The 27,432-nt window shown below is 37.2% G+C and overlaps 3 protein-coding genes across 11 annotated transcripts in view; all 3 read right to left on the bottom strand.

The window, feature by feature from the left end:
* LOC127965838 (F-box and WD repeat domain-containing 11-B) overlaps positions 1 to 10,331 on the bottom strand; it is a 33,905-nt gene extending 23,574 nt beyond the window's left edge. The window contains exons 1-6 of one of the 6 annotated variants that reach the window (XM_052566525.1): positions 10,176 to 10,331; positions 7,963 to 8,022; positions 6,475 to 6,694; positions 4,744 to 4,930; positions 4,461 to 4,551; positions 3,981 to 4,118 (exon numbers count right to left, since the gene is read on the bottom strand). In XM_052566525.1, the coding sequence (XP_052422485.1) occupies positions 3,981 to 4,118; positions 4,461 to 4,551; positions 4,744 to 4,930; positions 6,475 to 6,694; positions 7,963 to 8,022; positions 10,176 to 10,214 (735 nt within the window). In that variant the 5' untranslated portion in view covers positions 10,215 to 10,331. Of the gene's footprint in view, positions 1 to 3,980; positions 4,119 to 4,460; positions 4,552 to 4,743; positions 4,931 to 6,474; positions 6,716 to 7,962; positions 8,023 to 9,806; positions 10,000 to 10,175 lie in introns of those variants that run through there. The other 5 variants (XM_052566523.1, XM_052566526.1, XM_052566524.1 and 2 more) reach the window with 5 other exon arrangements.
* A 469-nt stretch (positions 10,332 to 10,800) lies between these two features.
* etf1b (eukaryotic translation termination factor 1b) lies at positions 10,801 to 18,386 on the bottom strand. Of its 4 annotated transcripts, none has more exons than XM_052566532.1 (12): positions 18,218 to 18,378; positions 17,759 to 17,867; positions 16,591 to 16,790; positions 16,201 to 16,376; positions 15,815 to 15,954; positions 15,590 to 15,728; positions 15,317 to 15,507; positions 15,105 to 15,234; positions 14,828 to 14,998; positions 14,656 to 14,720; positions 12,309 to 12,456; positions 10,801 to 12,225 (listed from the first exon to the last, which is right to left on the bottom strand). In XM_052566532.1, the coding sequence occupies exons 4-12, from the start codon at positions 16,361 to 16,363 to the stop codon at positions 12,143 to 12,145; spliced, it is 1,230 nt and encodes a 409-aa protein (XP_052422492.1). In that variant the 5' UTR covers positions 16,364 to 16,376; positions 16,591 to 16,790; positions 17,759 to 17,867; positions 18,218 to 18,378; the 3' UTR covers positions 10,801 to 12,142. The 4 variants fall into 4 exon arrangements, with proteins under 4 accessions (XP_052422492.1, XP_052422491.1, XP_052422489.1 ...); XM_052566531.1 differs by having other exon boundaries at positions 16,591 to 16,700; XM_052566529.1 differs by lacking the exon at positions 16,591 to 16,790 and having other exon boundaries at positions 18,218 to 18,386.
* A 1,691-nt stretch (positions 18,387 to 20,077) lies between these two features.
* The window catches only part of trpc7a (transient receptor potential cation channel, subfamily C, member 7a), a 15,063-nt gene continuing 7,708 nt past the window's right edge, over positions 20,078 to 27,432 (bottom strand). Inside the window, exons 4-14 of the mRNA XM_052566521.1 lie at positions 26,395 to 27,157; positions 24,226 to 24,408; positions 23,985 to 24,149; positions 23,666 to 23,882; positions 23,113 to 23,346; positions 22,631 to 22,895; positions 21,474 to 21,669; positions 21,161 to 21,382; positions 21,009 to 21,086; positions 20,831 to 20,906; positions 20,078 to 20,643 (exon numbers count right to left, since the gene is read on the bottom strand). Of these exons, the coding sequence (XP_052422481.1) occupies positions 20,504 to 20,643; positions 20,831 to 20,906; positions 21,009 to 21,086; positions 21,161 to 21,382; positions 21,474 to 21,669; positions 22,631 to 22,895; positions 23,113 to 23,346; positions 23,666 to 23,882; positions 23,985 to 24,149; positions 24,226 to 24,408; positions 26,395 to 27,157 (2,539 nt within the window). The 3' untranslated portion in view covers positions 20,078 to 20,503. The remainder of the gene's footprint in view (positions 20,644 to 20,830; positions 20,907 to 21,008; positions 21,087 to 21,160; positions 21,383 to 21,473; positions 21,670 to 22,630; positions 22,896 to 23,112; positions 23,347 to 23,665; positions 23,883 to 23,984; positions 24,150 to 24,225; positions 24,409 to 26,394; positions 27,158 to 27,432) is intronic.

The following is a 27,432-nucleotide window of genomic DNA, read 5'->3' as shown; positions in this document are numbered from 1 at the left end:
TTTTTTTGTAGGATTTTTAAAAATCCCTAAAACTGTCAGAAAAGGATAAGGCCTAAGATTTCTATGTGACTGGCTAAATTTATTTGTTTTTATAACTATAATGCATAAACTATGAAATTGTACAAAATGTATAAAAAAAGTACAACAGTTATTCTTTTCCAATGTTTTTTATTTATTTAAATTTTTTTTTTTTTTTTTTTGGATTTACATTTTTAAAAAATTAGCCTATGGCAATCATTCTAAACAGCTTGAATAAAACCTGTCAATATTTATTATAGACCACTGTAACTGTGTATAATCTAACAAACAAGTTTATTATAAAAATAAAAGTGTGTACACCAGATAAATTGGACGATAAATAAATTGCTAACAATAGTATAATAGAGCATGTTTTAGGTTTTTAGGCGTTTAGATGCAGAAATGGACAAATCAAATGTAAAATAAAATGTAATTGATTTAATTAAACATAGATTAAGTCTTGTTAGAGCAAAATAATAAATAAATACGTACACACATTAAAAAAGCAGCCAAGATGAATGAGTTTAATTTTTTATATAGATTAAAAATGAAGACCGAAGCAGCTGGTATATGCGGTTACTTAATATTAAAATCCAGTAGATCCACTTCAGATTTATTTCTCAACAGTTTATGTTCACGTGGCTGTTTTCGTTTATATTAGCCAAGCTATTATGTATTTTGAAATAATCTTGTCCGTGATGTGTTCGTTCTTACGACGAAAGGCAGAATCCTGCAGCTCGAGAGATATATGTTATTCTGCCAGTCGCGCTTTCAAATAGTCTTTCACACATAAACGGGTCACAAACACCTGTATTTAGCTCGTGTTGTGTTATAATGGGTGTATTGTGTGCATTTATTATTATTTATGCAATAATTAATTTTAAAAAGCTCTTAAACAAGAATAAATTCGTTAGTTTTGAACTTGTGACACTGTGCGTGCTGATCGGAGGCAGTGATTTCAGATAGGCAGCCGCGAATATTTCATTTTCACACAAACAGTTCAAAAACATCTTAATTTAGCTCTTGGTATGCTCTAATTGGTGAATTGTGTGATATCGCTGCAATACTTTATTTTTAATAGCTATAAAACAAGAATAAACTCTTTTTTTTTCTGAGCTCATCATTCCACACGCTCCTGCTCAGAGCTGTGATTAATCTCTCGTGTTTCTCACGTATCACTGACCACACATCAATTATTAATGAGCCCTGACCTGATAATAATCATATATGTTGGTTTAGCTTGTCAGTGTGAATTAAATCCAAGTATTTATTTGTATTTTAACCGATTTAAAAGTGAAACCAAAAGAGAGTCTCCTCCCTTTTTTAGTCCGGTAACTGCACCTGTAGGGGCGCATTTTCTCTCAGACAATGGAAGTCTAAGCACACACACTCAAACAGATGGACAGAGTGAGATGAGATTTCTGAGAGTTTTTTAATTTTCTGTTATCCATACAGTGTTGTAAAGTCGTTAAACTATGCATATTTACTCAGAATAACTTTATTTTCTGTATGAAAAAAGGTTTTGAAGTGTTTGGAATTTAAAAATGCAGGAAAATTAATAATTCCATCTTTACTGTCATTTAAAAAAATCACCACGACAAAACCGTTCAAGCTATCCAAAATCCATTGGCAATTTAAGTTGTTTAAAATGTTTGGGCATCATGTAGACAAAGTTTGGTGAGTATAGTGTTACTCTCCTCTGAGCAGTATGCATTAATTCACAGCTAAATGTAAAAAAAAAATCCACATTCAAATCAAAATAGCTGACTTCCTGTTGATCGTAGCTGATGACTGTGAATTAGAAAGTTGTCCGTCTTGAAAAGAACAATTTATGTACCAAGTTTGGTGTCTGTAGCTAAAACTAACCCCCCCACTTTTGACAAAAGGTGGCGCTATAGAGTGCCTCCTTCACGCCCTTTTAAAAGCTTTTGCCATTGTCTAGCTATCACTAATACTGATATGTGTTTTGAGTTTCATGTAAATCTGAGCTTGTTGTCTGCCTCAAACTCACCATAACAGAACATTCAAGTTTGACACGTTGCCATGGCAACACTATATCAGATATCAATATCCCCACAACAGATTTACATCGGCCGTGTTTTGTCATTATTCTGATGAAGTTTTAAGTAAATCGAGTAAAAATAAGATGCTGAATTCAAAGCATTTGGAAAATGACACACTTCCTGCTGCCAGTTGGTGGCGCTATAACGTTGACTCTTAATAGTCACATATATACAATCGGTATCATACAACGAACAAACCCATGAAGTTTGATCAAATTCAGGAAATGTATGTGGATGTTATTAGACATTTCCTGTTTCTCATTTCTCGCCATAAGTTCCACGCCTCGCCACGGGCAAACCGTTCGAGATATCAAAAATCCCCTCGCAATTTTTCATCCTCAATGTCTTGAGATCATGTTCACCGAGTTTCGTGGCGAACGGGTTGAAAACCTCAGAGGAGTATTTCAAATTCCAGAGCATGCTTTTTTTAAACAGCCCTGAATAGCTGACTTCCTGTTGGGCGGAGCCTAGGACATAAAGTGTGAAAGTTGTTCGGCTCAATGAGATCTATAAGTGTACTGAGTTTCATATAAATATATGCAAGTGTGTGTGAGCTATGGTTCAAGATTTCTGACTGTGTTCCAGGGGGCGCTGTAGAGCCCCTGTGCCACGCCCGGGTCCAAGCCTCTGCGGCGTCCTGATGGCCGCAGATTCCAATGTGTGTGCCAATTTTCAAGAGTTTTTGAGCATGTTAAGGCCCCCAAAAACCCCCGGAAGGTTTAATAAAAAATAAAAAAAATAATAATAAGAATAATCCTTAGAAGAACAATAGGGCTCTTCGCCCCTTCGGGCTTGAGCCCTAATAATAATAATAATAATAATAATAATAATAATAATAATAATAATAAACGGAGCAATTCCAAGAGGGTCCTCACACCATCGGTGCTCGGGCCCTAATAAAAACAGATACTCACACTTGCTACTTTAAAAAATTAATTACTAGTTACTAATTACATCTTCAACAGTGTAATTAAATTACTGTATAAATGACTCTCTCCAAAAACTATTTTCTAAACCCTACATCAACCTCGACAAGTTAATTAAAATAACCATTTCATGTCTATCCTTATTTCATTCTTTCAAATAAATAATAGATAATTAACTAAATTAAATTAATCCGGTTACTCTTAGATTAGAGTCCAATTTACCAAATTAACCAACTATTAACTATGATTTCTCGCTTATTGTACTCCTAATTACTGCTTATTAATACTTAGTAAAGTATTTGATAAGTTTAAGAATAGGGTAGGATTAAGGATTTAGAATAAGGTCTCATATATTCAATATTTTTTTGAGTTCTGAAACATACAGGATGTTTTTATAGCACAATGTCCTCCTGTGTGTCAAAAGATCAAGGGAATTTTGATTCCTCTGTTAGTGACCCCTTTAATAACAAGAACCTTTTCCTGATATTGTCAACTCTGCCACAAAATCCCTAGAGATAACTTGCAGAAATTATCTCCCACAAGTGCAGTAAGAACATGGGACTTTACTCACAATATTAAGCTCCGTGGTAAGGAAATCTAACAAACCCCTACAAAAAAACCAACAACAAGTCATTCTTGCATTAGAAAGTGTGACTTGAATCATCTCACCCATTCCAATAACCTCTCTCTAGTTTCTGTATTATAATACAGAAGGGGAGAGATTTGAAAAACCCAAACATGTTTCTATGTAAAGAGCCGTTTACAAAGAATTCATGTTCTTCTAACAGGTGAGAAATCACACATTTGCTAAATGTGATTAAACAGTGTAATTCACGAGAACACGCTTGTGGTTAGTGTTTTTAAATGACACCTGCGTATGGATGCACTCAAGACGGTGTGGTTTTTACTGGTGATGACTTCACTAAACCCACACAAGCTTCACTAGAAATACACCGGCAGAGCACGGTCGCACCTTGATGGAGTTATCACGTAGACCGCTGATGATCTTTTCGTCGTCATACTGAAGGCAGTAAACACCTTTGCTGTTCTCCGACCTACACTGGATCCTCTGCAGGTTATGTCGGCCACACCTCCAGTTTGCCTCGATGGTCTGGAAGCATGAACAGCAATGTCATATGAGCAATTTAATTACACATCTAATTTATTTGATTGGAATAAAAATGATTATGCATGCACATTAACTAAATCAGCGGCCCGTTTTATCAAAAATAACTGATGGCTGCATACTCTGATTACTCAGAGGGTAGCTATGAAGAAGAATAAGAGCTGAGTAACATGAGGCCAACCCCTGAGGTGTAATCACAATGAACAAACAAACAAACGCTTACTACCTCCCTGTCCTTAAAAACACTGACATGAGCAGACAAGATCTAACATCGCATTACACTCTTAAAAGGACAAGAGAGAAAGAAACGATGGTTGCTTTGCCCACCTCAATGTCCTGAATGATTTTTGGATAAAGAGAGCGGTAGTATGAGTTTGGAGGAACTTCTGTTGTGCGGTTCTTGAACAGGTATTTTTCCCTATGAAGGAAATGGCAATAAACATCCCTGATAAACTGACATAAACAAGCATCTTCACAATTCAAGGCCAAATAAAATGCACAAGCATGTCTGGTGGAGAATTACACCACTGAGAGATAATGACGAGGTTGTTTCTAAACCTCATGTATAAATGAGGGGGTTTGGGGGGATGTAAACAGAGCTGTGACTCACCACTGGTGTCTCTCTGAAAGGCCTTTCCACAGCGGGTCTGTCCGAACCATCCTCTCGATCAGCTTCTTCCACAACATGCCTTCGGATATCACACGCTGCCATTCTTTACACACCAGCTCAGCCGAACAAAGAGAGCGTGCGTCCAGGAAGGACAAGATGTTCTCCGCTATATGGTCCAGACCCTGAGCTGGAAGACAAATTGAGAGCGATTTTCTTTAAGTGAAATGGGAAACTTTATATTAAAAAAAAAGGGTAAACTACAATGTTATCAGGAAGGGACTGGATAGCATAAAGTAGACAATGATAAACATGGAGATTGGAGAATGCAAGAGGGGTTTAAAAAACAAAACAAAAAAAAGCTAAAAAGGTGGTTTGATGATGTCAGCTAAAATGGAAAAACTTCATTCTAATATGCTGAACTGGTACTTGAGAAAAATTACTTTTTTATTATCATCAGTGTTGAAAACTGTTGTGCTGCTTAATATTTTTTGTGGCAACGGATAAATTTTTTAGGATTCTTTGATATATAAAGTGAATTCATTTGGAATGGATATTTTTTGCAACATCACAAATTTCACTTCTGATCAGTTTTAATGCATCCTTGCTGAATAAAATGATCTCTCTCAAAAAAAAAAAAAAGAACAATCTAACAGGCCACAAAATTTCAATGGTTGTGTATATTCAGTTGAAATACAAACAGGGATTTTATTCTAAGAATAGGGCCCTATGATTTCCACGATGCAGAAAGTGCGGATGGAATCACAGAATCCAGTTATAAAAACAGAACTTACAGTTTAACACGGGATATCAAATGTTCAATCGTAAGTCGCTTTAGGATCGACCCTGCTACATCAATGTAAATGTATATCACGGAAATTGTTAAAGTTTGGATGAATTAATCAAAATTAGTCCATTCACCGAAAAGGACTATTAAACCGCAAAAAGACTAATCAAATATGAATCCTGCATGTTCGTGTCTCCGTGTGAATGAATGACGCAGACGCGCATATTGTTTACTACACCTTATGAATTGCGTGACGCTCGTGGTGATTTCAGCGTCTGCCGTCTCACTAAATGAGGACATAAATACATGAACAACATCTCCAGAACTGCTCTGAGGGTACTTCATGAGCATTTTGCCTTTCATTTGAGTAAAACTAGTGTCATATACACAGACATTTAAAGGTATTCACAGCAACCCGCCAAAATAAAAGTTTGGTTTAACTTGAAGACATTGCATTGTTTGGTTTAACTTGAGAATATTGCTATTATTCAGTAGAATGTACGTAATACTACTACTGTTGGAAAAATTCATACAACTATTTTTTTTAAGGAATAGTTACAATATTAACTATGTAAAAATAACATTTCATAGGGCCCTAAATATGTAACTTCTGTTAAACTTTTAATAAATGGTCACTAAATTGTATACGTTTCATGATTTTTATTAATCAGAAATGCTTTGATTAATACAATTAAATTTAACCATTAAAAAAAAAGGAGTCTATTATATAGAATTTGAAAAACAAAACAAAAAACAACGTATTTCATAGGGCCCTATAAGAATAAAATATACTGATGATTTGTGATTCAAGTTTGGTTTCAATTTTAGAGATAAAAAAAGGCCAAGAAAAACATGGTCTCTTTAATCTTAAGGCTATATTTTAAGATTAATGGACACACCCTTCATCAGAAATGGCATTTTCAGAACAAGGACTCTGTGTGTGTTACCTGGCAGTGCCGTGATGAAGTCCCTTTGGAGCATGGGTTTGAGGTAGGAGTTTATGTGGCCGTGTTGGTAATGGCACATGCGTGAGATCAGGTGTTCCACAAACTCCACCTGGTCTGCCTCAGACCACTGATCAAAGAGCTGAATGCACACGTCCTTCTCCTTCTCGTAATTTCCCTCTGACAGCCGCTTCCTAGAGCCTGTCAAAGGTCCATTACTCACCTGAGGACAGATAAAAGTAGGCTGGGAGAATTGTAAAAGGGGGGTAAAAAAAGAAGGAAATATTAGATGAGACAAACGAAAATATTTATTGGAAAGGAAAATTGTAAACATGGCAACGTACTATCATAATATTTTAAGGCAGATGTGTTAACTCCGCAAAGAAACAGTGCTGCAGGTGCTCTTCTATTAAAAGAGCCATATACAGTTCCTGTCTTCACATGCTTCTACAACAAATTCTCACGCTATTAATCACAAACAACTCATCACTTGATGTTCTGTACATACAGTCATACTTGAGCACTTAAGTGACAAAACATTTCAGAAAATCGGCACAAAATTCGCACAAAAAAAAAACTAACATAATTTTGTTACTTTTTGGAAAGTATTAGATAAAGATTCTGACATTTTCTGACAAGTCAAAAAATAGAAACAAGATCTAATGTGCGGTGGAGATTTTGAGGAACTGATCGAATAACTTCATCAGAATACATTTGGTTTTGTTAAAAATAAGACCAAAAATGTCTCAAAAATGTGAAGCTAGCCTTGAGAAATCTAGCATCATATGTCTGCAGATCATGCCGCTTGGATTCATATGAAACGCAGGTATTTTGAAGTGCCTTACATCTTTGTTAAAAGTTTTGGGGTCGGTAAGATTTTCTTTTGAAGAAATTAATACTTTCACAATACTTTTTTGATCAGGAAATATTAAACTGATCAAAATGACACCAAGTACATTTATAATGTTACAAAAGAGTCTGAAACTAAACGAATTATGTACTTTTCAATAAAGAAAAATTAAAAAATCCTTTAAGATATCCTGAAGACTGGAGTAATATGTTGTTATATTACATTGCATAAAGTTTTTTATTTTTTATTTTAGTAATTTCACATCAATACCACTTTACTGTATTTTCAATCAAATAAATGTAGCCCTGCTGAGCACAAGAGACTTCAAAAACATTACAAATCTCACCAACTCCAAACTTCTGAACAGTATTGTGAGCGTCCAGATAATTTTGGGGCCAATGTAATTTTCCAGGGCATATCAAAAATGCAAGAGGAACCCCAAAAACAAAAGCCAGCGGAAATGGACACTGAGGTTTTCCAGATGCAAATTAGGCAACAAACCCCCAAATCAACAGGACTTCAGTATAGGAAACCCTGCATAGTTCAGGGAGAGGCTACACAATAGACCCACATTGTTCTATCCGTTTATTATTTTAGCAGACTTTGACACACTTTACTGAGGTAGGGCTCGTCCTCCTCACCTTAATCAATGTGATCTTTGGGGAGCGGTCTGCAGTCTGCGAGTCCATGACAGAGATGTTCTGCAGAAGAAATCACAATATTATTATTATTTTTATAAATCAATAGTAATGTCTTCTTTAAATTAAACAAACAAACATAATTCAAAGACCACAATATGAATCAGAACTACTCCTATACATAGCCCACCCTTTCATCATCTGATCACATACGTTCATAATCACATTGCATTGTTTGTTAGAAAGCAGATGAAAGGACGGAGTGCCAGTCTACGATCTGTGCGTGCCGAATAATTGGACCGACCCTCCATCAGCATGCAGCAAAGATGTGGGATGGGGCAGGGCCTGTGGGCGTTTGGGTAACGTGTCAACAGCTGTCCCCTAACCAAGGCCACCACAGGGATATGCTTTCATCCCAAGTAAAGCCACGATAGAGATGTTACCATACATATCGTTGCTCTTAATATCCACAACTCAGCACCTGCTTTAATCCATAATCACTGAATACCAGCCAAACTTATTTTTCGAAACTTCGGCTCTCTGGACTAAATAAAGCAGTTATATTGAAGCTAGAGAAAAAAAAAAAAAAAAAGTGTTACTTTAGCAGCACTGAGATAGTATTTTAGACTTTATTAATATCATTTTTTTTTTCAGGTTTTCCCCATTTATTATTTAATTTATGTTTGTAATTTTGTCAAGTTTTTATTTTTATTATTATCATTATGTGTGTCAAAGTTTTAATTTCAGTTTTAGCTGTAGTTATTTTAGTACTTCAAGTTAAACAAAATGTTTTTATGGTTTTAGTTGACAATAATAACCCAGTCTGACACATGATGACAAAGTCTGGGATTCATTTCAAACCTTCTTTCTAGGTCAGCAGAGCAGGAAGTGCAGTTTTATTATGAGTCTCTGCAGTAGATACACAAATTCACATGGCTTGTTTCCTTCAAGCAAAAGCCATTTATCGGTCTTCCTCAAGCTTCACAACACAAGTGGACAGACTCAAGTGCATTCACTCCTACCCTGTTCACAGTATCCATGGCAACAAGAAGCAAATCTACTCTGATTCTATAATGTTATTGTATTGACTAGGAGAGAAATTGATTCAGACACAAGCTTATTAATAAAGAGCACATTTAAACAAGTCAACTTATTTTTAAAGAAATCATGAAAACGCTTTAAATTAAGAATAGAAATATAGTATTTAAAATTAATAGGGACTACATATTCAAATCTAGTCAAAAAATAATAATAATAAAAGCTGCGCGTTTAAGTAGTAAACGATATTTGAGTGATTCAGATTATTTTTATTTTAAGTGTTTCATAGAATTACGGTTGAGAAAATTGTTAAAAATAAGAAACAGTGTATTTAATAAGAAACTATCGTAATTGGTTCGAGTAGGCTAATGGTTTGGTGTGGTTAGCCACCTAGCCGCTTGCTGCTTTCACGGCAACAATTAACGTTTGTATTTCCCTAAGAAAAGTGTGCGGTTACTAAAACACAAATGTTCAACTCATTTAAACACGGTTGTTGAATTAGTTTGCCTACATTTGTATATTTGCTCATCGCTCGGCTCAAAAACGTCATTTAAAATTGACAGCAGAAGCGGATACTTCCTATTACGCAGCTTTAAAGTCCAGTCAAAATGAGTCGTGAGAAGTAAACGTTGCGTTACTGTGAATGAGAAGTGATTATTTTAAACTCTTCAAAACATAGTTAAGCGTTCTTGGACTTTATATGAACCACAACTCGTCAGCGGGACTACATTATAGACCGGATTGAGTGGCGCAGAGGCGCCGCAGTGAAGCTCAAGACACCGGCTGAAGTCGAGGAGACTCGGACTCACCACGACGCCGAGGCAGCTTCCCTTCCTTCGCCTCCGCGACTAGCTCAATAAATATCCTCAGAACAGCTGTTAGCCTGGTCTACTAACGTTTCAGCTGTTCTTTTAAAGGAAAAATACAGGCGAGAGAGGTGAAACCGACCAAGTGAGCCAGCGATACACAGTAGGGCCCTCCCTGTCAGCCGAGCCAGCCATTTCTCTCCTCACCCCTCCTTCCGTCCTCCCTCCCTCCACTCAGCCGATCCCTTCCCACTCCAGAGGCTAGTTATATTAAACCAGGCTACTCTTATAACCGCTAATATGGATATAAAAAAATCTAAAGTCTTGAGAATAGACTAGAAAATGTATTTCGGAGCACACTCGAGTACTCACCATCAGCTCTAAGGTTTTGTCCTCCATCTCCGGCTCCATGTTTGTTCCCCGAAACTCGCAGTGAAAATGGAAACCCCGCCCTGCGACACAATCACGTCACGAAGGAAGGCGGAGAAAACAGCCTTGCGTCTAATTCTTTCATTGGCCGTCATATGACAAAACGTGCGTTGTGATAGGATCATTTCTGCTGCTAAGGTGCACACAGACAAAGTACGTCATAATCGAAGGGAGATGTAATCTGTAACAACATTCGTGGTTGGTCACCGAATGACAAAAAGGTTTTGTCCGTTTTGTAAAATGAACGGCGATAGGCTGCAGTCTGGCGCTAGGGTGTATATCGGGGTTATCCCCAGTGATTAACATATTAAGAATATTTCTGATTGTTTGCTGGTGACATTCTGGCTTGCAGCCAAATATTATCATTTTAAGTAAGTCTAAACTATTCAATAAAACAATAAATTCTGAAGCTATCAGAATAATGTTAACCTTTGCTTTCCGGTTAAATTGCTCACGATTGCCTTCCTCATAGTAGGCGAAATAATGTTGCCAAACTTCGAACACATAAAACGAAGTATTATCAAACCAGACGAAACATTCTCGCAAGATAAACAAGCTATACGTGCAATTTGCAAACAATGAGAACGTTTAATGTCTGTGTCCAGATGTAACAAATGATTTATACAAAATAGTGATGGATCAAAGAAAATGAAAAAATATACAACATAATTGCTAGAATAATGTGGGCCCGTGTTTTGAATTATTTCCCCCCCTCTCTCTCTCACCTTTTACATTATCGGATTGAGTGTTCGTTTTAGTAGGCATCAAAAAACCAACCATGCCACAATTGTTAAAAGGTCCAAATAATTGATTTGCAGCTTTGCCTTTATAAAACCAATATGTTGTTAAAATATGACCGGACAAAAATGGAAAGAACTTAGAGGCTTGTAATCTGTGGCGGATCAGACTCCCAGATGTGACTTTTTAAAAGGGAATTAAACAGCCAAACTGACATATATTCACTCACACATCACAGTTGACACAGTAACCCCCTACCCCGTAATCGGTCCAAAAGGATATTCCCATGCATAAAGCCGTCAAATACCAATGAGTGCTGAAGGCTTGAGCTAAGATTTTATGTTCTGAAACAGCAGGAGGCTTAAGTTAGATGCTGAAGTCCAAATGCTGGTACACTGTGCTGTCATATCTCAGAAACTGCAAAGTTCAGGCACTCATATATAGTTTATTTTGAGAAGTAGCATCTCCTGCGGGCTGAGGAAAACAAGTGAGGGCAATGTACTGTGAAAGACGGTTCTCAGTCTTCAAGAAGGGATGGGTCCAGTTACTATATGGTCCATTTGAGAGCAAGAAACACTTCACTGTGGGCACAATGCAATGGGAGGAGCAGGGTGTACCGCTGGCTCAGAGATCATAACCACCTCCACACTGGTTTACAGCAGAAACAAGGCAACCAATCAAGTCTGGGATAACTGGGAAATGAAAACGCAGGCCTGGCAATGGGCTTTAGGTGGCTAGAGGTAAGCAGTACAGATCTAATCATTTGCTACTGCTTTCTTCATACAATGAATAAGAGAAAATATAATACATCTGAATAAAATACAACAGCAGCAGATGCCATTATAAAAGGAGAGGCAAAAGGAAGTAAAGGAGTGAAATTAGAGGGGAAGAAAAGTTTGGTTTTTTTGTGTGAAGAGCTGAGGCAGGACAGGCAGACGGGCCATGGCCATGCCGCGATGACCCGGTAATTAGTGAAGAGGAGAAAACTCAGTCTCTTCCAGTCCAGAGATGGAATCGCTGTATTCTAAAGCCAGGGACACGCAGACCACCCGCCATCTTCTCAAATTCTTATTCTCCCTCCTGCTGATTTGATCTCCTTCGCTCCTCTCCCATTTGAGGGGTAGGTGAAGGGGGAAAATCTTATATTTGAATTTTGTGTTAGTCCCGACTACCTAGTAGTCATCTAAATCAAAGAATTCATCATCATCTCCCTGGTAATCCATGCCTTGGAAGTCCACCCGGTACCGCAAGATTCCTGAAGAAAAAGAAAAAAGATATTGATATAATGACAACGTCTTTCCATTTCCCTACAAAACATAATCCATAGAGAGCACTTACCACCAATGCCTCCAAAGCCTTTCACAAACTGTGAACCCTCCTGGCTTTTGTCCGTAACAATTTCCAGCGTGGCCCCAAACTTCTTGTAGCTATTGGCGAACCACTCAAGCAGCGGCATGCTCTCAATCAGCTCATGCTCCTGACCTGTCTAAAATAAGAAAAAATATGGTACTGTTTAGGGCTGTAGCTATCGAATATTTTAGTAATCGAGTATTCTACCAAAAATATAATTAATATTAAAGTGCAATATTAATTATGCAAGAGAAAATAAGACTCCTGGGTCTCTTAAAATGAACAAAAGTTTCCTTTTTTAGGAATTTTTATTTTTATTTTTTAAATGCATAGAATGCAATGCATACATCAAAAATAAAAATTTAATTATTACCCATTGTTTCTCTGTCTGTACTTGTACTGTGAACAATGACAAAGTTGACAGATGAATTAAGTGCATTTAAGTGCCATTCAATTGGGGTTTTAAATAAAGCATTGCACATTAAACATTAAACACATAAAACATTAATTTAATTTATCTTTTAATTACTGAACATTAACTTAACTTTTTGGTAAACAAAGGGGATTTACTATTAAAAATAATACATGGAAGAAATGTTGTGTGATTAAACATTAAGTAAAAAAAGTTGGATTTTTTTTTAGTAGTAGGCTATGTACGTTCTGCTGAACAGTAGTCTTTAACCGGACTTTTATTTTGATGAGTTTACGTACCTTTACAGTTCTGTGTATGTGATGTGACGTTAGTTTTACTCAAATCAAACGGTCAAATGCTCACGAAGAGACTGTCAGAGCAGTTCTGGAGATGTTGTTCATGTGTTCACCTCCTTATTTATTGAGACCGCAGACGCTGAAATCACCGGAGCGCCATGCGCTTCAGTGTGTTTGATAAAGGAAGTCATGCTTCTGCACAATTCATTAACACAGACACGCAGAACACGCAGGATTTATATTTAAATAGACTGTTCTGGCTTAATATTTACAGATATTAGTCCATATCGTGATTTGATGTAAGTGCAATGACCTATTTTTGATTAATTCATACAAAATTTGGCAAATTCCGTGCCATTCCGCGTTAAACTTTAATTCCGTTTTTATGAGTGGATTCTGCGGTTCCCTCCGCGTTTTCTGCATTGCGGAAGTCATAGGGCCCTAGTTGTGGTATGCCAGCTCTATCTTGCAATGGACACACGCCACGACGTTCTCTTTACGTTTGCCTGCGCCCTCAAATCAAAACACTGCTGACTCCTTGCAGTATGCGATTTCGGACTCAGCGCTTGTGTCTCCTTCCGCTTTGTGGGTGACGTAAACGCGTTGTGTCACATTTAAAAATAATCATTGCTAAAAAACCTGACATGAGATTTAAAATAAATTAAAAGAGGCTTCGAGGCAGAGGAATTTGCCTCGATCATTTTTTGTAATCAAGTTACTCGAGGAATCGTTTCAGCCGTAGTACTGTTAACATGATACACTTCCAGCCTGAACCCAACATTGGCTAAACTGAAAAGCAAACATTACACAAAATGTGCAAACAATTAATCATGTATTTTTCCTTTTAGAAACAGTTATGATCAAAATTAAAAAGGAAAGGTTGTTTTTACAATAAGAATTTCAGAATGTTCAACACTCCTAAAAGTAAAGCTGCTTTATTGGCATCAATGGTTACAAGAACCTTCTTCAGCATCCACTGAACCTTTCCATTACACAAAAAGTTCTTCATGGTAGAAAAAAAAAGGTTCTTCAGATTATTAAAATAGTTTTCACATTAAAAAAAAACAAACAAAAAAAAAAACTGTTCACTGGGAGGTTCTTCGAAAAAGCCAAAATTATAGTTCCTACAGTTTAATTCTTCACTCCTTTGCTCTGAGCTGCATGAACTATACAAGTTTCTGTGAAACCGGAAGATCCCGTTTCTCACCATGATTTAAGGATTAAGACCATCTGACAAATGTAACAAATGTGCTAAGACTGGGATCTAAAATAACTCACTCTAGATCTCCATTTTGTAAACACACACATGACACTGATATTCAATGCAGTCTTAGATTTTAGAACCCATAATGTAAGATCCTGCGAAATCGTAACGGAACTGCAATAAGCTTGGTACTAATGGGCTGATGACAGTCTAAAGATCAAGTGTTCCAACCCATAGGCTGCTGATCTGATTTCAGGCCATGAGAATTGATCATTGGTTGCTTGAGTTTGGCACTTAAACGCCACAAGAAAGTCACTCGGGGAAAGGAGTTAAAGCCATCGTTGCTTCTACATTACTTTTTTCAAATAAAAAAGATAAGCTGTATCATATCAATCTGAATTTGATTGACGTGGTTTCACTTACCTCCTTGTCAGTGAAATGAGACTTGTCCTTCTCCTGTTCCGGTGTCAGATAGAGTATCTTTTCATCTGATTATAATTAAAAATAAAAAAAATTATAAAAATGAGAAAAGGAAGTCTTTTATGTTTTGCAAATATTGTGAGACTGAGTATGAGAGTTCAGGGTGTGTGTATACCATTTTCTGGTGTAGTATTTTCTCCATGACAGCGTAGGACATAACGCATAGTGTCCAGGTTCTCGTAAACTATAAGAATCTCCACCGCTCCCATCTCCAGTGCTTTGAGTGTGTCTTCAACTCCAAAACAATACTTCCCTGTGTCCTGACTGATCTCATCAAAGTATCGGCCTGAAATCAAAGACACAGGTCACCACATCAATTACCAGTGTTTTATATATTACAAACATTTTTTCCAGCATGTCCATTCCCTTTATCAAGCACGTAAATCAACTACCTATTAGTTTCTTTTCTTGGATGAACTTAACATTGGACAGCACTTCTGCTGAAAGCTCAATGGCCTGGTTAAAACCATTCTCTCCTCCATACGATATATCCACCAGCTTCAGAACCTTCGCTTGTAGCCTCTACATGTGCAGAAGAACCAACATCAGAAAACCAGCGGACTGATTAATAAAGGCTGTAAACATGAGAAACATGAGAACATACCGGATCAAACATGTCTGACTGGCTGAGCTCCGTTTTGAAATCGGCCGATCCGGCAAGAACCAGTCCTGCCACATTGACCTTGTCATTGGACACAAAGAGTTGCACAGCAGTCTCTGCTACCTTACGCACATAGTTATGTCTCTTCTCCATCCTCAAACGTGCAAATCGAAGAGCAGACTGTCCTCCTCTACCTAGAGTTAAAGGAATCAAGCTCATAAACCCTAAATTCCATAAAAGAATGAAAATAGCCTCAGCAAATTTGAAGATGTTTACCGTGTTTTTTGGGCAGGTCCACAGTAAATTTGTGCAACACCTCCCTTGTGTTGCCTTGCAAAGTCCCAAACAGGGCACCACTACCATCAATCACAATGAAACCGAACTTGCTGTCGTCTGACAGCAGAGCTGTTAGAGCCTGTGCATACAAAAAAATTATATATATTAGGTGTTTCAATGTTTTAGTACATCAGACAGATAGATAGACAGATAGATAGATATTACCTCAGTATGGAACTTGTTGTCACATAAATACAAGGATGTGTTGATTGGTTTAAAAGGCTCAAAATCTATGTTTACTTTCTTCTCTTTGCCTTCCTCTGTCACTATGGTGCCACAATACACCACCAGGCCATTAGGAGGCACTGCAAGATAAACAGAAGATTTATGGGAGGGGGATCAGGAAAGGCCGCACCTATTGAAAAGATTAAATCAGGTGGAACACCCCATTGTACCCACACATACACAGCAAATATATATGAGCTGCCAGGTTAATGTTTGAACTGCCCTATTTTGGAAAAGATAAACATACCAAGTGCAATAAAATTCAATCATCTGAGAAGTTAAATGGCTGTGAAAGATCATAGAAGAAGCGAAGCCCACTTATTTACCTTTGTTGTAGAGTTTGAGTCTCTGCTGTACTGAGGTAATGGCTCCCAGCACGGAGAGTCTGTTGACTCTGCTCTTGATGTTCGAAGCTGTGCCGAACTCATCAGCCAACATCTTCGCAACACGTGAAATCTGATCCTTGGGTGGGATGATGAGGGAAATCATACTGGTGCCATTTCTGAGAAAGAAGCATTATTACAGAAATATAAGAGCAGGCTGAGACTTTCATTAACACACAGTTTCAAAAGTTTAGGGTCTGAAAGATTTTTTTTTTTTTTATATTATCAGTTATCATGCTCACCAAGCCAGCATTTGCTCAAAATACAGTAAAAACAGTGATATTTTCAGAATTTAAAGTGTGTTATCTATTTAAATATTTTAAAGTGTATTACTGTTATGGCAAGTTGAATATTCAGCAGTCATTACTCCAGTCTTCAGTGTCACATGATCCTTCAGAAATCATCCCGATTTCGAATATGCTGGTTTGGCACTCAAGATATACCTTTTTAAATCAATTTAATTATTATTGTCAATGTTGAAGAGCTCCTTAATATCTTGATGTAAACTGATCAGTTTGTTTCAGTAATCTTTGCTGAAAAAAATAAAAGCATTTATTCTAAACAGAATTTTTTGTAACATTACAAATGTCGAATGAAAGCATCCTTGATAAACAACAAACAGATACCAAACTTTTCAGTGGAATTGTATATACAACGTATCAAATAACCTAACTTTGTCATAAAGTGTCAAGCAAATGTATGATAAAATCTAAACTGTTTATGGGCATACTGGTTGAGGGATATCAAATACATCTTCAAGTCGGCATAAAATAGATAGTTCTACATAGACTCAATTCATTAACATTTGTTCCATAACAAAAAAAAAAAAGATGACTGAGGCTGTCATTCTGCTTAACCATTCGGTTTCATTGAAAAACAAAAGAAAAACAAAGAGATAACAAAAGGAATGACCCTGTAAGCCTTACATTTTGCAACACGCTTTATACTTCACAAAAGAATAATAAAAAATATGAAATCAAAGCGATTTAGATCAACATGACTGTTAAGAGTATGACAAATAACGTTAATTAATTTTTGGGATGAACAAACGGCGACTATATTGCGCAATTAAACACTAAGACAATATTCACCTACAACAATGTTAATACTGTGATATTAAAACGACTTTAATAAAAAAAAAATGATAACATTTAAGAGAAACAAAACATGTAACGTTAGCATGGTTGCACCCATTTAACAAACGTCACATCCACCAACCCATTTTAAGGCTTCATCCATAAAGAGTTTTACATGTCAAACGACACCACATATGACGTTTCCCGCTCTTTAACCTAAAACCAACATTACTCTCGAAATGAAGCGCTGTCCAGTGCGCGGTCTCGTTCTCCGTACACCATGCTGCTCTCCCCAACAGCTGTTAGCACGCTGGTTAGCATGTGGTCCCCCCAAAAGAACGAGACGAATAGCACATCGACGGTGCGACTGTTTGTCATTCAACAGCTGTAAACAAATCTAGAGGATCTGACGGAGAGAGCCTCACCCTCTAGCCGCCTCAAGGCTTTTGATCAACTTCTTAATCTTCCAGATTTCCACGTTCCTGTCCGCTGCGCTGGGGTCGTCCGCCATCTTCCTCGCGCGGTCTGGACCTGCTGAAAAAGAGAATCCAACTTTAGCTTGCTAGCGCCAAGTGCTTGATTAGCAGTTTTTCCCCCCAAAGAGGATCGTTCACAATGTAATTCTGAAAGGACCGAGCGGGGATCAGACAGAATTGTTATTTGATTAAAAGAACGTATGTTGTGAGTAACTTAGAAGAGAAAATCTCGACTAAAGTTGCAGGCGCTAAATGGCTAAATCAACCCTGCATGCGGGCCTCTCGCGCCCGAGAACATCCCTGCCACGCGCCGATCGCGCGAAACCATCCTTTAGTTATGATTTTTTTTAAACGTGGTCCAGTTTCTGGTAACAATTTTGTTATCGGACATTATCGCACTGTACTCACAGACTAGAATTATCCGCTCCGCCGCGTCCGTACGGCAGTTACTTTGTGGTCCACAGCTCGCGCGCCGCTGTTTGTCAGTGACGTGATACACTTATCGTTAGCAGCCGGTTTGGTCCTGCTGCCTGCGCGTGGTGCTTCGGTGGAGGCTCACGTGGGGGGGAAAGGCAGAAATTCCATTTAGTATCACTTCCTGAAAACGCCACGCATGGGGGTGTATTTGGAGCTATGTGATTGGAAGACTTTACTGTCAAACAAAAAGGGTGGAACAATTACTTTTTAGGATTTTTTTTAAATGCTTTATTTAGTGACAACCAGTGTTGGGCAGTAACTCGTTACAAGTGATATTATTAAAAGTTACTACAGTTATTGGTTGTGTAACTAATTATTACCAAGATTTCAGGAATACAATTACAGCTACTATTCCTTTCGATGGTCAACCCCTTTTGATTTAAAGTCCAACAATCCAATAATTCCTAGATTTATTTTCATATATTTTTTTTTTATATAACTGGCACATGAAGTCACCACTGCAGCAGGCATATGGGAAATGAAAAAGCTTACATTCAGTGGATATAAATATTGCCATTACATTGATTTTGTCAGGAGAAAAGATTTTCTGAACACTGATGTGCACGTTGTGGCATTATGGAAGTTGTGTTATTACTTTACTCTGGCTTTACATGGCCACATCCCTCTGATCACGATATAAAAATAATAAAATCTTTCCAGTGAATGAAACATTTTCTTATACACTTGAAAACATGGTTTCTTTTAATAAAATAGCCTACATCATGGAATGTAATCGTATTGCTACAGTGACAATTAATGAGATTGATACAACACTTTTACGTAAACGTTACTATCAATCACACTGTGATCCAATCTGGATTTTGGTTAAATGATGAGGCATAAATATATTGTTAGAAACATTTTGGAAGAATTTTATGGGGAAGATATTCAACTTATGTGGGGCGGAAAGAAAAGTGGTGTAACTAATTACTGTTGCCAGAAATTAATAACCAACATAATAATATTACTTTTGGAGTAACTGGCAATGAGTAATTTATAATTTTCTTTTGAGTAACTAGCCCAACACTGGTGACAACCCACATAACAAATCAATACAAAATAAAAATAACAAGAATATTATACTAACAACAAGTAATTAAATAGTTTAAAAAAAATAATTGTATGCATTATTTTGCTTAAAAAATAAAATGTCCACCCCTTTATTACTGTAATGCATTTATTTATTTCTTGTTTGGTAAATTCTGTTTTAAATTAGATTATTTTTATAATGGTATAATAACAATATAATTCTTAATTTAATTAAGCAAAATAAAACCTTTAACATCTTTATTTTCTTTTTAGTTAAAATACGACCCACACTTTTGACACTTTTTATGAGATGCACCCTTCTGTTATAAAAGCACACAATTATTTGTGGTTTGTTTCAAAACGCCAACTCTGCAAGAAAAACGTTACATGTTTGTTTAAACAAAATACTAATATTGAAACATGCTATCAATAACTTAAGTATAAGCAGGCACTTTAACTATTTTATTTTTATACTGAAACCTGACAATACATTGTCATAATATTCAGTTCTAACACACACATCCCTGTTGTTTTAATTCACTTCTACTTTACATAAAGAAAACCAAGCCTTCCATTAGGATCAGTTTGCATTGTGACTTTTATGTTTGTTTGTTTTGAGAAAAGACAATTATTTAGTTTTACTGCATTATTGACTTGGAAGGGAAATATACTTAACTCTCATTGAAATAATGTCACAATGTAAAACTTAAAAAAAGACTTAATTTTCTTTAGACAAAATATAATCATATATTTCTTCATGATAAATTATGTAAAGGGGGGGGGGGGGGGTATTGCATCTTTGTCCAGGTCCTGGAGTTCCCCCGTGCACATTTAGGATGACTATGTTATTTTTATCATTAACCCACACTTCATACCCCCAAAACCATATCTGGGAGACAGGACCTGGACTGAGAACTAATGTCAGTACTAACACATTTAGCTTTGTTGTCATGTTAATAATATAGATACTTTGATCATACATTCATCTGAATGTATTATTATTCTACAGCATTGCGTCTCTCCTGAGTTAGAGTTATTAAATTACTTTATTCAATTGCATCCTACACACAAATCATACCTTCACAAACCAAAGTCTAAAACAGATTAAGAGTATAAAGAGACTAAATATTTCAGCAGATCTAGACTTGGCCAAGGACACTTTCAGCTACGATCACAAGAGTTCATTTTTCATGGTCTCTTGGTTCCTTTGCTGAGTTTGTCTCCAAGCTCCTGAATCAGTTCAGCAAGTTCTTCAGTGGCCTGTGACTTTTCCTCCAGGAGCTCGTAGCGGAGGCTAGAAATGTCCTGCTTGATTTCCTTCAACTCACCTGAGGAGAAAAGCCACATGAAAAGAAGGGTTTAAAGGGTTTCAAGTAAAACTTGGCATCAAAATCACAGTTACGGACATTTTTAACACTTTACGGTTTATTGCTAGACATCAATCAAAGAAATGTGTTTATGGCAACACAAGTAAATCACAAAAGAGACATTAATGGATGAATAAATGAATCTTACCTTCATTGATCTCATCACTTTCACTGTCAATTTGGGCTTTTAGGACATACCGCTTGATGAGACGCTTCATGAGTTTCTGTGAGAGTAAGAATGTTTAGAAAGACATTTCGCAATATGAAGTATTTGTATCCTAAAACTTTTATGTACAAAAAGTTTTAGGATAAAAATCAATCAGTACCTGATATCTTGTGGGATGTTTGATAGGATTTCTAACCGTGAAGCCCTCTTGCGCATGGTAAGGTCGAAACCGGCCAAGCTGAAAAGATATCAAAATTACAAACCTGCAATTTCTACATTTGGACAGTTTGAAAATCCTTGCTGATCTCTGACCTTAGAGCGTGAATTGGCCATTCCCACGTCCTGCTGGCCGCTATTGCTACGAACCCTGGCCTTGCATAAACTCACGAGGCATGCTTTAGTGCGCTGAGCCATGTAATAGAAGGATTTGGGGCTGGGCATTAGATTAAAGGGGGGTGGAAGAGTGCTGCCTTCATCAAAATAGGAGAGCCACAGCTTTGCACGAGCAAACTTCCATTCTACATCAGCGTCCTCCTGTTCTCACACACACAAATATAAACATATGCATTACAAAATGTCCTTTTGAATAGGTTTTTTTTTTTTTTCACAAATACATTTGTCTCACCTCGATCTCCTGGTATGAGTGGTTGATCATGGCTATGAGCATGTTGAGCAGGACCACCACCATTGTGACATTATAGACCCCAAAGAGCACGTACCCAATGTTCTCAATGAATTTATGATCGTACTTCAGAACCACAGAGATCACCTCAGATAAACCAAAGATGGACCAGAACAGGGTTTTAAAGCTTTCCTCTACCCTGCAACAGATACATACATGCAAAATGTTAGTGAGACATTCAAAAATAGTGCTTGGCAAAAATTGTATCATGTTTTCAGTACATGTACAACTTTCTTTTATTGGTGGAACAAACTAACAAATACATACATTTATTTATTTCTTTATTTAGATATTGTCTGAGCTTCCGTTTTCAAACACCAAAATGCAAGATATTAATTTGAGAGCTGAGAGGAATATTTTTAGCTTAAATTCCATGTTATATATAAATATTATTATGCACTCAAACATTTGAAGTCTGTAATATTTTTTGTAATGTTTTTGGTCACTATTAGTCTCGGCAAGACTGTATTTATTTGATAAAGAATACAGTTAAAAAAAAAATAATAATATTTTATTAATTATCTTTATTAAAAAACTTCTATTTCAATAGATTTAAAAATTGCATTTACATGATTACATGATAGTGTCCCATGATACTTCAGAAATCATTCTTGCATGCTGAATTGCTGCTCAAAAAGTGTTTTCTATTATTATCAATGTTGAAATATTTTGCTACTTTATATTTTTGTGGAAACCACAATACTTTTTTTCAAGATTCTCAGATGAATAGAAAGTTCATATACAGCATTTATCTGAAATAGATGTTTTTGTAACATAAACATGTTTACTGTCACAATTCAATGTGTCCCTCAATAAATAAAATAACTAATTTCTTTAAGAGAGAGAGAGAGAGAGAGAGAGAGACTAATCATACTGACCCCAAAACCTTTGAATGGTGTAGAAGTAAAATAGACAAATTTTATATTTTGTTGCAAAACATTCTGCAAAACATCTACTTTTGTGTTTTGTGTAAAAGCCTCTAATTTGTATCAAAACAGTGGGGAATAAATGATAGATGTATTTTTTTTTCTTGGTGATCTATCCCTTTAACAATTAAATTTGAAATATAATATTTTTCATTGTAACATTTTTGGACTCACGTGGTGAAGGCAGGATTATATTTAGCTCCCAAGTAGTAGGAATACAAATTAAACATGCCGATCATGAAGGCAAGGAAGACCATGATGAAGATGACCATGAATTTAAAAATATCCTTCACCGTGCGCCCAAGAGATATTTGTAAGGGTCCGAAACTCTCGTTTGCCGGCAGGACGTAGGCGATCCGTGAGAAACTGAGCACCACAGCGATGGAGTACAAGCCCTCGGAGATGAGCTGAGGATCTGAGGGACGCCACCTGTTCCTGGCTGAGAGAGAAGAGGCATTTTTTTGGTGTCACCACTTGATGGCAGCCTTTTGTTTCATTTCAGACACCTGCAAGATAGTCTGTGCAGCATGCATGCATAATAAGCATATGATTGAGAACAGAAACAGACCTGGTCTTTTATACTGATACAGAATTTTACAGTTTACTTTAGATTTTCATTTCTTGAATATACAGATTCGTTATTTTTGCTACAATACCGTAAGTGAAGTAGGCCACGTCTTCTGGTAATGAGACATTAATCAAGTCTGCATTAGTCACGTACAAATCCACATACAGCTGTGCATGGGAGGCTCGCAGGAAAGCCATGAACCGTGCAGTGAATGATGCCACGAAGACCGATAGCATGCCGAAGTCTAACACATTCCACAAATGCATGATGTATTCTCGTGGTCCATCAGCCCAAACCTCCTTACACTCCGTCCAGATCATTCCTGATCAGGAGAATCAAAGAAAAGAAATGGGGTTACGAGTTATTACACTGCAACGAACTGACTTTAACTGAACAATTGACTGTTTACTATTGTCTTTTTGTAGCGTGGCAATTTTGCATGACCAACACAAGTGAAATGTGCTGATTCCTATTTGAACAATCGATTCTGTCAATGAAATGAAGCAATGGTAAATGTGAAAACTCACCTGCATTCAAGGTTTTAATAGTGCTCCTTTCTAAGAGATTTCTTATTTTATTCACACTATTTTTGACCCGAGATTGCCTAAAATCTAGGCTTATGATGCTTGACTGATACTCACCAAGCACCCATTCCATTATCAACATCTCTGTCCATGAGAACTGAGTGGTTTTAAGGCGAAAGATCTGCCGTGGATGATCAGTTATGGTTTCGTTGGGAAGGTTTTTGACTCCTGCGAAGCGGTCAGAGGCATTGAGAACCAGGAGACAGAGGAAGAGGGTGAATGAGACGGCGTGAGCGACAAACTTCATAAAGGGACTGCGGAGAACCTGGCCCACCTGGAGAAAAGAGCAAACGCAGAACTACATTTAGCAATGGAAGAAAAAGAGAAGTCTGCCCAATGGTATTAAATGAATTGATTCTGAATGACGATGATGAACCTTGCTGCAGGGCATAATCCAATATGCAATAGCAAGAAATGGCAGGCCGACCATCACTCCCAGCACTGTCCAGCACTTCACGCCGATTGACTGCTGCCTAAGGCCTGATAGATTCTCATACCACAGCGTCAGTAACTGCTGCTGGCAGTTCGGATGAGCCACAAACTGCAGGGACAGCACTGAATTAGACATTTTCTTGGGAAACCACTTCCACTTTAGTCTATAAATCATTTCCCAGTACCTTCTTGACTTCATATTTAATGGCCAGTTTGACCCGGCTAAGGCAGGGCCGGTGGTGTTCGCTCGGGGGGCTCTGGTCCACATCTCCATTCAAAATGGCCTCCACCTCCTCCGTGTTTCTGCACAGATCCAGAACACCAACCACAAAGTCCTTACACTGCATGGAGAGCTTCCTGTAGTCATTCTGAAACAAAACAAAGCGACAGCATTATGACTTCAGGCGGGCTATTAATCACTTGTAAAAAAAAATCATTCACTCCAACTGGGACCCAAATTGCATCTAGCCAACAGTGAACGCTCTGCTGTGAAAGACACGGATGCGTGTGAATTCATGGAAGTCCCATGTGCACCTCCAAATGGAAGTCTGATTGATGTTTGCATCAGACCTTCTCAAACAGAAATGTACCTAATGGAGGGCACCCATGAGAAGCCCATCCTGCTAATTATAACGTCGCAGTAGTTTAGGAGAACAAACGTTTTATGTGGAATTACAGAAGCGGAATCACTGACACGCCATTACAGCTGTCAAAGTGATCGTCTGTAGAGAAAAACGGTGATGAGAGAATAATAACGGGGTGATTACAGGAAGCTCTCGATGGAGCAGTTTCAATTAATAGCTCACAAACCACAATAAGGGAAAAAAAATTGTCTGGATTTGAGAACTCCTGATTAGATATTTCCCCAGAGTGACGTCGAGTGAAGAACTTTTCCTCTACATAGTTAAATATAAAACAATACACGTCGGCAAAGCGCATGAAGCTCTCTAGAGAAACGGTTCTTTTTTGGAAAAGTGTTGTGTGGAGAGGTTCTACTGAACCAGAAACTGTCATCGAAAAGCCTCTAATTTATAATGAGGGTAATCTCAAGGGTGGGAAATTGGTTTTTGTGTGGAATAATCTGCTGGTCTGTGAGCTCGAATGAGTGTAGACGTTTCTTTCAGAGAGATGCAGCTCATTACAGGGCCACGAGCACACTTTTCACGAATGGACACTTCCTAGATTAACTGAAAAGCTTTGCTTTGAAATAATCATGAGAGCGCCTTAAAGGAATTTGTATTATGCAGAAAGTACATAATGATTCATAGTGATTCAACTTACTGTAGCCAAAAAAATAAAAATAATAAAAATGTTAGGGTTAAACATGATACATTTATGTACTAAATAAATGATTAACATAAAATTTTTTAACCAATTTTCCAATTTATAAATATATAGTTTCATATTTAAGTCAGAAATCACAAGATAAATTATGATTTTTATTATCAACAGCTCTACTTTTTAAAATAAATAATCACAATGTATATTTCTGACATCTGACACTCTGATCCAGGTAATAATTAGTAATAATTGAATAAGTTATGGTTTCAGGAAAGTAATAGGTTCATAAATAAATATTTGAAATCATAAGATAAGAATTATGACATAAAAAGTAAAAATTATAACAAAAACTATTGAGACATAAGTCAACATTTTAAAATGAAAAGTCATAATTATGACATGAACAATTAAGTTATTACAAAAGGTTGAAACTGACTGAAACTTTTTGTCATATTTATTAATATACTTATGAACTGATGAGTTATGTTTATTTGTCAATATATAATTATAATATCATAAATACAACTATGATTTATGTCAAACATATGATGTTTAATTTCAGAAATATTTTTTGCCAACATTTTTACTTTAATTTATAATTATGAGTTTAAAAAAGACTTTGACAATTAAAATAATAATAATAATAATAATGATTATGACTTCATATATCATAATGTGGACTTTTGGCATTTAACGTCATATTATTAACCAAACATGAAAAAAAAAATATTTTAACATTTTATTTTATTGGAAATCGGCTTTCTTATGTTGTTCCAAACCTTGGAATGACTTTTCTTCTTCTGTTCTCTCACACACACACACACACACACACACACACACACACACACACACACACACACACACATATATTATGTCCCACACAAAGTAATACAGGTTAGGAACAACATGAGTGTGAATAAATTATAACAGAATTTTCATTTTTGGGTGAACTATCCCTTTAAAAAAATACATTTTTATTTCAACACAACACAAACTCCTTATGTAGTCTGTGAATTTGGGCCTTTGATTTTGAGTAACACTTCTTGATAGAAGGTTTCTGTGCACCTCCTCACCTTAAATTCAGTCTCGATGTTGGCGAGTTGTGCCAGCTCATTGCTGAGCTGCAGCGCTGTGAGCACAGGGTCTTCACTAGACAGGGACAGATATGCAGCACTGGCGAGGCCTTTATAGGCGTTCATCCTCGATCGTGAATGGCTGAAAGAATCCTGCTTCTGCTTCTCCGCACACTCGCCACACTTGCAGAAATAGTCGTGGGGTTTCTCAATGCGAGCCCCCTTGAGTAACAAAATGTGCACGATCTCGTACTCCTTGCAGTGGGCCGCCAGAATCATAGGCGTGATGTCCTGGGAAAAGCGAGTCCCGTCTTCATCGTACGCGTAGAAGTCATCATCTCGTAGCTGTTGCTCCAGGGGACTCAGAGTCAGACGGAGACCACCTTCGAATGCCGGATGTGCCAGGATGGCCTCTACTATCCGCACATATCCTTTGCTGATGGCTAACAGGAGGGCATCACCCACTCGCGCCAGCCCTTCTTTCTTCAGCAACAGTTCTGTGACCTCCAAGTGCTCGTTTCCTACAGCAAGCTGCAATGCATTCTGACCCATGTAGTCCACACAGTTTACATTTAGAGTCTTGGACTCTTCAAGCATCTTACGGACCACAGGGATGTTTCCGTACTCTGCGGCATCTAGGAAACGCTCCTCCTCTTCAGTCAGACTGGTGCCTCTCTCGCTGAACATGTACGCAGGGCCTCGGACGGCCTGTCTGCGGCACTTCTCTCTCAGGGTGGTGTGTCTGCGCTGAATGGCATCAAAGCTGCAAAACCCAGATAATGACGATGCATTGTTGATATATATACTCTCAGATTTTTAGATAGGTAACAGTGAAGACATTTATAATGTTGTAAAAAACTTATATAGGCTAGTTCACATTCATTCTTTTAAACCTTCTATTCAATGGGGAATCCTGAAAAAAAAAAAAAATCACTCTTCACAAAAATGTTAAGCAGCTCAACTGTTTCAACACTTAACTTTGTTTCTTGAGCACCAATCAACATATTATGATTCCTGAAGGATCACGTGACACTGATG

This window comes from Carassius gibelio, chromosome B10 (genome assembly GCF_023724105.1).
Source record: "Carassius gibelio isolate Cgi1373 ecotype wild population from Czech Republic chromosome B10, carGib1.2-hapl.c, whole genome shotgun sequence".
Taxonomy (NCBI): Eukaryota; Metazoa; Chordata; class Actinopteri; order Cypriniformes; family Cyprinidae; genus Carassius; species Carassius gibelio.
The sequence above is the reverse complement of the archived record's forward strand: the minus strand, read 5'-3'. Positions and strand labels throughout refer to the sequence as shown.